The 10,663-nt window shown below is 45.4% G+C and overlaps 2 protein-coding genes across 2 annotated transcripts in view; both read left to right on the plus strand.

The window, feature by feature from the left end:
• MYLK (myosin light chain kinase) overlaps positions 1–3,772 on the plus strand; it is a gene marked incomplete at its 5' end in the record, with an annotated part of 71,292 nt that extends 67,520 nt beyond the window's left edge. Inside the window, one exon of the mRNA XM_018572988.1 lies at positions 3,518–3,772. Coding sequence (XP_018428490.1) covers positions 3,518–3,772 — 255 coding nt within the window. The remainder of the gene's footprint in view (positions 1–3,517) is intronic.
• A 790-nt stretch (positions 3,773–4,562) lies between these two features.
• LOC108801019 (adenylate cyclase type 5-like) overlaps positions 4,563–10,663 on the plus strand; it is a gene marked incomplete at its 3' end in the record, with an annotated part of 119,668 nt that continues 113,567 nt past the window's right edge. The window contains exon 1 of the mRNA XM_018572989.1: positions 4,563–5,706. Coding sequence (XP_018428491.1) covers positions 4,780–5,706 — 927 coding nt within the window. The remainder of the gene's footprint in view (positions 5,707–10,663) is intronic.

Genomic DNA, 10,663 nt, shown 5'->3' on the forward strand with positions numbered 1-10,663 from the left:
CAAGTCCATATTAATGGCCATGAGGGGAGGAGCAAGTCCATATTAATGGCCATGAGGGGAGGAGCAAGTCCATATTAATGGCCATGAGGGGAGGATCAAGTCCATATTAATGGCCATGAGGGGAGGATCAAGTCCATATTAATGGCCATGAGAGGAGGAACAAGTCCATATTAATGGCCATGAGAGGAGGAGCAAGTCCATATTAATGGTCATGAGGGGAGGAGCAAGTCCATATTAATGGCCATGAGGGGAGGATCAAGTCCATATTAATGGCCATGAGGGGAGGAGCAAGTCCATATTAATGGCCATGAGAGGAGGAACAAGTCCATATTAATGGCCATGAGAGGCGGAGCAAGTCCATATCAATGGCTATGAGGGGAGGAACAAGTCCCTATAAAAGGCCATGAGGGGAGGAGCAAATCCATATTAATGGCCATGAGGGGAGGAACAAGTCCATATTAATGGCCATGAGGGGAGGAGCAAGTCCATATTAATGGCTATGAGGGGAGGAGCAAGTCCATATTAATGGCCATGAGGGGAGGAGCAAGTCCATATTAATGGCCATGAGGGGAGGAGCAAGTCCATATTAATGGCTATGAGGGGAGGAGCAAGTCCATATTAATGGCCATGAGGGGAGGAGCAAGTCCATATTAATGGCCATGAGGGGAGGAGCAAGTCCATATTAATGGCCATGAGGGGAGGAGCAACTCCATATCAATGGCTATGAGAGGAGGAGCAAGTCCATATTAATTGCCATGAGGGGAGGAGCAAGTCCATATTAATTGCCATGAGGGGAGGAGCAAGTCCATATTATTGGCCATGAGGGGAGGGGCAACTCCATATTAATAGCCATAGCTTTGGAATGGATTGTCTAACAAGCTCAGATCGGTACACACTGCGGTCCTCCTGTGTATATTTGGCTCCTTGTATTCCTGTGTTGTTGTGTCATATATCGGAGCGCTGTGTTACATTGTGTCATATATCGGAGGGCTGTGTTACAATGTGTCATATATCAGAGCGCTGTGTTACATTGTGTCATATATGGGAGCGCTGTGTTACATTGTGTCATATATCGGAGCGCTGTGTTACATTGCGTCATATATCGGAGCGCTGTGTTACATTGCGTCATATATCGGAGCGCTGTGTTACATTGCGTCATATATCGGAGCGCTGTGTTACATTGCGTCATATATCGGAGCGCTGTGTTACATTGCGTCATATATCGGAGCGCTGTGTTACATTGCGTCATATATCGGAGCGCTGTGTTACATTGCGTCATATATCGGAGCGCTGTGTTACATTGCGTCATATATCGGAGCGCTGTGTTACATTGCGTCATATATCGGAGCGCTGTGTTACATTGCGTCATATATCGGAGCGCTGTGTTACATTGCGTCATATATCGGAGCGCTGTGTTACATTGCGTCATATATCGGAGCGCTGTGTTACATTGCGTCATATATCGGAGCGCTGTGTTACATTGCGTCATATATCGGAGCGCTGTGTTACATTGCGTCATATATCGGAGCGCTGTGTTACATTGCGTCATATATCGGAGCGCTGTGTTACATTGCGTCATATATCGGAGCGCTGTGTTACATTGCGTCATATATCGGAGCGCTGTGTTACATTGCGTCATATATCGGAGCGCTGTGTTACATTGCGTCATATATCGGAGCGCTGTGTTACATTGCGTCATATATCGGAGCGCTGTGTTACATTGCGTCATATATCGGAGCGCTGTGTTACATTGCGTCATATATCGGAGCGCTGTGTTACATTGCGTCATATATCGGAGCGCTGTGTTACATTGCGTCATATATCGGAGCGCTGTGTTACATTGCGTCATATATCGGAGCGCTGTGTTACATTGCGTCATATATCGGAGCGCTGTGTTACATTGCGTCATATATCGGAGCGCTGTGTTACATTGCGTCATATATCGGAGCGCTGTGTTACATTGCGTCATATATCGGAGCGCTGTGTTACATTGCGTCATATATCGGAGCGCTGTGTTACATTGCGTCATATATCGGAGCGCTGTGTACAATGCTGATTTTAGGATCTGATTGTCTTCGGGGATCAGAAAGATTTACAGCAAATGTTATTTATAAGTATTTTGCTTCCTTCGGGATCATCGGAGGGTTTTGGGTTCTGAGGACGCAGAATATTTATTTCTATTTAGTTTTGTCTTTCGGTTGCAGTAAATGGACCCGCGACTCCCGATTCACCCGAACCGTATACAATCCATGACAATATCTTATAGAAGCCCAACCTTGTCTATGCGACATTGTCCTAGACCGAGTATTACAGCTCTTCACTAGATATGATATAATACTCTGTTGTATTACACCTCAATGACTCCAGAGATCATCACATCTTATAATATTGTGCTGTGTGTATCAGACGAGAATTGTTCTATTCTGTAAGACTTGTGTAATAATAGCTGTATAATGTTATAAAATACACCACTGTAGTATTACATCTTATTACTCTCTATATTATATATGTTATATTGTATCCTTCTGTGTCTTATAGTCCAGCAGTGTTATATTGCACCCCTCTCTTTATTATAATCTTCAAGTGTTATAATATGATACCCCTCTGTTTATTAGAGTGTTAGATTGTATCTCTTTGTTTATTATAATCTGGGAATGTTATATTGCACCCACTGTTTATTATATTATATCAATGTTATATTTTATCCTTCTATTTATTATAGTCCATCAAAGTTATATTGCATCCTTCTGTGTATTATAGTTCTTTGGCTTTATATTGTAGCCCTCTCTTTATTATAATCTTCAAGTGTTATATAGTATTGTATCCCTCTGTGTATTATAGAGTTATATGGTATCCGTCTGTGTATTATAGTGTTATATTGTATCCCTCTGTGTATTATAGTGTTATATTGTATCCCTCTGTGTATTATAGTGTTATATTGTATCCCTCTGTGTATTATAGTGTTATATTGTATCCCTCTGTGTATTATAGAGTTATTTTGTATCCCTCTGTGTATTATAGAGTTATATTGTATCCCTCTGTGTATTATAGTCCAGCACTGTTATATCATATCACACTGTCCAGTACAGTCCGGTGTATCTCACTCCATAGTGTTACATTGTATCAGTGTCTCTCCTGTGACTAGTGTGTCTCTCTCCTCCCTTCTCTATAACACCCCAGGCATCAAACACTTCTCCGTCCAGTAACATCCCGTGGGAAAACCCTGACAGCCCGGCTCAGCCAATCGCATTCTGGGGGAGGCGGGAGCAGCGGGTTCACTGTGTGCTGAATGAGAGTACAAAGACTAGTATAGAGGCAGCAGCAGCAGGATGGGGTGTCCTGGCTGTCCAGTCCTGTGACTTGTAATACCTGCCGGAGGAATCTGCATCCCCCCTTTGCCTGGGCTGAGGATCTGCTGGAGCCGGGAGCATTGTGTACACAGAGGGACCTGGGAGCCTGCGCTGGATCCAGGACCATTCCGTACACACTGGGATCTGGGAGCCTGTACTGGTTTTAGGGGCATCCGTACAAACTGGGATCTGTGCTGGATCTGGTATCATCTGCACACATTGGCATCTGGGATCCTGCGCTGGATCGAGGACCATTCTGTGCACAGAGGGATCCGGGAGCTGTGCTGGATTTATATCAGGTTGTGCTGGATCTGGAATGTGTGCTGGCTCTGGAAAGCGGATCCTATAACCATTGGTGGATCCAGGGATCTGGATTGGAGAGGTTGCAGGATCATTGCACGCTCCCAATGCTCCGGAGGTAAACAATGAGGATTGCCCACGTCTGTCTGATGATGATGATGGTGAGCGTGCTGGAGGAAGGGACTGGGGATTCGGCATCTTCCAGCCTGGCTGCTCACATAACGGACGCTTCCCTGGACTTTGGCCCTATGCTTGGACAATGACCCTCACGGCAGTCTGGTGTCACAGCACAGCTCCATACAGATGTGGTTACATTGCATCCCGGGCACAATTTTGGTGATGTGCCTTTTAACCCTTCAGCTGACTGCCCTCCCCATCCCTTCCACGCTGAGGCTTTAGCTGACATCAAACAAGGGCAACGTGGTGTTGATGTAAACAGGACGCTCACTAATCCAGTGACGGACACATTGGGGTCCACTAAATGCCTGATGGAGACCGTCCTCTGAGCTTACCCATTACAGGTTAATCCCACCAAAAAAAAAACCAAAAACATAGGGAATATACGGTATCTGCGTTCACAATGACTGATCGGTGTTTCGCCTTTTCCAGGTCACCTGCTCAGGTGTGATACCCCTTACCCAGCCGATGGCCACAGACATCCGATTGGAGATTTAAGGACGATTCTGATGAATTCCCCTTCTGTTTGCACAACAAACCTTCTTTTTATCTGTATTTTCTAAATGATTTAATTCTTGCTATTACGAGATTTATTCTGTCCAGAAGGCTGATAACGGATTGAGCCGCGCTTAGAATTCAGCACCGGGATTAAGTCGATATTTTTGAATGTTTTTCGCTCTTCTAATTTTCGGATGAAATGCGGCAGAACAATAAAGCTGCCTAGTTGTTAAAAGGCTCAGAACAGACATGAAGATCCTGGAACGGTTTTCATTTTTTTTGGGATCGGAAATGTGAAGCTGGATTGTGAGAAGGATACGGGAGTACATGGTGCTTATTATTTCAGCTGGTGGAACTTCAGATTTGAATTAGAGTTCGGTGTTCACGTTGCTCATTATGTAAAGTGCATTCCCAGCGTGAGGGGGACTACAAGACTTTTTTGTAGCGACGGGACATGTCTAGGTCAAACAGCGTGAGCCCGCCAGGATTTGGGGCTCCCGTCTTGCGATCGGGCACAGAGCACAGGTCGGCTTGGGGGGAAGCGGAGACCAGGATCAATGGATACGGTTACTCGAGCCGGTCCTCGAGAAAGAAGACCTCGCGGATGATGGGTTTATGGAGGAGCGAGGATGACTATGAAGCCCAGCCGGGGAAAAACTCTCCGCTAGACCATAAGGTGAGCTTCCAGTCCAAATCTGCATGGCAGGAACATGGGGAGGAGAGCCGGAACAACAACAAACCCATCCAGAAACCTGGGGAGGGGGAGGTGAGGCCTAAATCCGTGGAGCTTGGCTTGGATGAGAAGAATGGCAAGGGCAAAGCCGAGGGCATCGAAGACGTGTCAGAATTTCATTTCTCGCTGGGGATCTGCTGCAATGATGTCCTGCAGATATTCCGCTCCAAAAAATTCCAGTCCAACAAACTGGAGAGGCTCTACCAGAGATACTTCTTCAGACTCAACCAGAGCAGCTTGACCATGCTCATGTCAGTCCTGGTTTTGCTGATTGTGGTCCTGCTCGTGTTCCATTGTCTCCACAGGAAGTACCAGGTGCCTTATGTCGTAGTCCTTTCGGTGGCCATGGCAATCATCTTCGTGCTCATCGCCGTGTGCAACCGGAACGATTTCCACCAGGACTACATGTGGATCGCTTGTTACACCGTCATTGCCGTCATCTTCATGGTGCAGATGGTCTGCGTCTTCCTGGTCAGGCCAAGGAGCGCCTCGGATGGAATATGGTGGACCGTGTTCTTCATCTACACCATTTACACCTTGCTTCCGGTGCGGATGAGGGCGGCCGTAATAAGTGGGATTATCCTTGCCACCACTCATCTCGCCATCTCCCTGAAGGTCAACGCCAACGACGACTTCCTGGCCAAACAGGTACGAGCTTCCTTTTCTACTCTTAATCAAATTGATTTGCTGATTGTCCATCACAGTTGTGGTGGATTCCAGGGATGGGACAGATCTTCAAAGTGTTGTCCGTGGAAATGCCTCTCCACTAAATAAGTACTCCCAATGGTGAGGGAACCTCTATGCTAGTGGTCTGGCTAGCTCAAGCCTCCGTCACTGTTCTACAGTCTACATATTTCTCAGTACTAATGTCCTTTTCCATGTACAGGTGAGGAATCTGATACCTGGAAACGTATCCAGTTGTTACAGTGTATCCATAACCAAATGGGGAGGGTAAGGGGTCAGTTGTGTTTTCGTAGTGCTGGGGCCCTGGGCGCTCTCCCAACTACACAACTTTCTGGTGGATTTGGAATGTTCTTTAAAGTTTTTTTTCTGATAGTTTAACATTTTAGGCCTTAAAGGTTAATACAGCCAAGAGCAGAGATCTTCCTACCCCGACCCCACTGTGTTCACAGCAATAAGAGCAATGGGATTTAATGACTGGTTGCTGCATCTTGTCCATCGGTTGATGAAACACACATTGTAGATTTACAGATCGCTGAATGGTCCTTTATACAAAATATGGAATGTATAGAATTTCCATCGTTAGACCTCATGATTGACTCACAAGTCCTATATCAGCCGCTTATATTGCTCTCTGACCTGCGGGCGGACTGGGTGAAACACGCTCCGATGTTTCCACTCGTGACGCACGGTCTCTAAAACTGTCCCGCTTGTACTTGTGGAACGTGACAGCTATACAGTCATGTAGGACAGTCCCAGTCTGCTGTAATTAATTAGTTACATTGTATCTCCGTTCCCATCCAATGTTCCTTCTCGCCAGTTTCACCGTCATCGTTTCGTTACAAACGTCTTCCGGGTGGACGAAATGCAAAAAAAAAGACGAATTCTGTTCAGATGCACTTTTGTTTTTGTTTTTTTGTTTTTTTCAGTGAGATCTCATCACATGGATTGAATGCAGCCAAAAATATAGTACGCGAGTGACATTTCATCAACCGAGACTGACGCATTTACTGCATGTGATATTTCAGGGAACGTTTGTCACATCTGAACCATAAATATATGACGCCCAAAAAAAAAAAGGAATGCCAACGCAATGAAGCCGAACGCTAAGGCCGGCTTCACACCTGCGCATTGGGGTGACGCACGTACCGCGGTGCGGAGCGCTGCGCTGATACACCTACACCGATCTACCGCAGCCGCTGTGCTGGATACCTATAACGATCATCTCAGTTAGAATGATGTTCAGCGATTAACACAAAACCCATCCAATGTGACCTTGTGTTAAAGAATTCATATACAGCACACGAATACATTGGATACAAAGTTTCTATACAAAATAATAATAAATACAAATTTAAAAAAATACATAAACAGTTTTTGATGTTTTGTATCGAAATTTTATTATTTTTTGTTAATATTTATTATTTATTTGTTCACTTTACGCGCTGTATCCACCGGGCGTCGGGAGATAGGAATGCCGCACCCCTGCTGCCCCTCTACTCCGTGCTGCCCCAAGGCTGGGCCTCAGTTGGCCTTGTGGGAAATCCGGCCCTGATCATAGATACTAAAAAACAAAAACAATACAAATAACACTACGGATTCATTTATACATGCATGTGCATGTTGCCGCAACACATGCTGCATTACAGTGCCATTTATTTGAATAGCACACCAACATACTAAGGTAATGCATTAGAGCGGCACACACTCAGAGCTGAGTTTCCCACAAGGCCAACCGAGGCTCGGCCTTGGGGCAGCAGGGAGTAGAGGGGTGGCAGGGAGTAGAGGGGCAGCAGGGGTGTGGAATTCCTATCTCCCGATGTCCGGGACATGCAGTTCCGGGTGGGTAGTTGTTTTCTACATTTAGCCCTGATTTGTCCAAGCAGAGCTAAATGTACAGCGGGGAAGCCGTCACTTGTTTTGTATAAGTGATCCCAGCAATGTCGCCGAGATCACTTGTATGCAGCCTGCAGGTCTGCCCTTCACCGTGGTGGTGGTGGGTAGGGGGGGCACATTGAGGAACCCGGCCTTGGGGCAGCAGAGAGAGTAAATCCGGCCCTGGGGAGCTACACTGCAACTCATGTCCGTTTACAAGGCGCACTGGGGTGCCATTCACAATGAATGCCGCTGCATGGCACCAACACATATAATTGGGGTTGTAGTGCTGTGTAAGTACAATGTGAGTGAACGGGCCCCAAAAAATGGACTAATCTGAGTTGCTTCCTTTTGGTCCGATTTGGAAATGTTTTGATATATCTGTTCAATAAGTGCAGAAAAAGACCTGTTGATCCTGCCAGAAATCCAGAGCGATCCAGTGTTCTGTGCACTCCGCAGTGTTATTAACAGCCCTTCTCAGATTTCTGTGAGGACTACAGAACACTCCCTTTGTGTTTTGGAGATGAGGAATGGAGGAAGTGTTCTGAATTCCTAATACCCTTCCTGTCCTGGAGCGACAACACTCCTCCATAGATACAGTGCAGTGATTGAGTGTTGTCACCCTGGGACAGGAAGTGTGTTGCTGGCAGGATCACCAGCGGAAAATAAAGGGGGGGAGAAGCCTACAATAGGAAAACTAATACAGTCGCCACATCTAAGGACTGGGGAAGGTGAGGGGTGCAGACACATCTAAGGACTGGGGGAGGGGTGCAAACACGTTTAAGGACAGAAAGCTGCAATATACACTATTTATGATTATCTCTTGGAATCTGGAAGGGGGATGCACATCACACAATATGCAGCAACAGTATCAAAGCTCCACCTTTTTAAAGCCTTATAAAGCCATCATTGACCTCCAATCAGTGGCTTCGCTTAGGCTGAGATGATGTCATCCGTCTGCTGCAGGCTGGAGGAAGCATTTCCTCAGTCTCCCCTCCCCAGTGATCCGTCTGCTGCAGGCAGGAGGAAGCATTTCCTCAGTCTCCCCTCCCCCCGGTGATCAGACTGCAGCATTGTATATTCAGTCAATAGGTGAGAGGCTGCAGCAGAGGCTCATCTGTGTCAGAAAATTGTGAACACAGCTAGGAACTGCACAGGCACCAGGATTTACATGGTTGTGTCAGCATCTCAGTCCAGGAAGTAGATGGTGACCCTGGATGATGCCTCAACAAAGATGGCGCCGTCCTTCATGAGAGAAAAGCAGATGAAGGCATTGTCGGGGGGTTACTGTGATCTCTGTGAGAGGGGAAAAATACCCAGGTGTGTGCCTCTGACACATCAGCATGAAAGCACATTCTGTATCTGATGACAGGTCCACTTTAAGCTAGGTGTAAATAACGCCGTGATTATTCTGATCCGGGGGGGATTTCTGATTGATCTCCAAACGTTTGCTGATTGAAGGAACACGCATCGCTCTTTCTAGGCCCACGTCTGTTTCTTGTTGGTCATGTGACTCTATTCATGAATCACCAAATGATTCTCCTTTAGCCGCGGCGGGCCGGATGTGTCAGACGATGGCGACAAATTCAACAAGAGGCACAAATTCATCACAACACGAGCAGCAATGCTGAATGTTCGTTTCCCTTCCTTGTAATGCAGCGATAATATTGGATTGAACTATCGAACGATGAAAATTAGGTCCATATGTCACCATAATCATGTTAGCTGCATCATATATAGAGTATAGAGTGCGGAAATCACTAGTCTGGGCTGAATACCCGTTCCTGACCAATGTACAGTGCAGACCTACCAGACCCATATATATATATTCCATCTGATCTGATCAATATCCCACATATACACTCCATCTGATCAATATCCCATATGTACATCTCATCTGATCAATATCCCATATGTACATCTCATCTGATCAATATCCCATATGTACATCTCATCTGATCGATATCCCATATATGCATCCCATCTGATCAATATCCCATATGTACATCCCATCTGATCGATATCCCATATATACATCCCATCTGACCGATATCCCATATATACATCCAATCTGATCAATATCCCATATATACATCCCATCTGATTGATATCCCATATATACATCCCATCTGATCGATATCCCATATATACATCCCATCTGATTGATATCCCATATATACATCCCATCTGATCGATATCCCACATATACACTCCATCTGATCAATATCCCATATATACATCCCATCTGATCGATATCCCATATATACACTCCATCTGATCAATATCCCATCTATACATCCCATCTGATCGATATCCCATATATACACTCCATCTGATCAATATCCCATATATACATCCCATCTGATCAATATCCTATATGTAGATCCTTTCAGATCAATATCCCACATATACACTCCATCTGATCAATATCCCATATATACATCCCATCTGATCAATATCCTATATGTAGATCCTTTCAGATCAATATCCCATATATACACTCCATCTGATCAATATCCCATCTATACATCCCATCTGATCGATATCCCATATATACACTCCATCTGATCAATATCCCATATATACATCCCATCTGATCAATATCCTATATGTAGATCCTTTCAGATCAATATCCCATATATACACTCCATCTGATCGATATCCCATATATACATCCCATCTGATCAATATCCTATATGTAGATCCTTTCAGATCAATATCCCATATCTGCATCTCATCTTATAAGTATCTCATATATACATTCCTTCTGATCAATATCCCATACGTACACTCCATCTGATCAATATCTCATCTGATCGGTATTGATTATGTACCTCCCATCTGACATGTATAGGGTGCAGCACCTATGACCCCCGTATACATATATCCCATGAGATTGGGATGTGGGTGAGGAGATCGCGGCGTGTTTTCGGATCCTCTCGCCTGATTGGTCCGCCCTCCTCCCATCACACGGATCTCACTTCATTGCCATATAATGTTATTTATAACAGGGAATGAGAAGGCGGTGCGACTCCCCCCCTTCCCCCCT

Source organism: Nanorana parkeri, unplaced genomic scaffold, assembly GCF_000935625.1.
Source record: "Nanorana parkeri isolate BGI_ZX_2015 unplaced genomic scaffold, ASM93562v1 scaffold2196, whole genome shotgun sequence".
Classification (NCBI taxonomy): Eukaryota; Metazoa; Chordata; class Amphibia; order Anura; family Dicroglossidae; genus Nanorana; species Nanorana parkeri.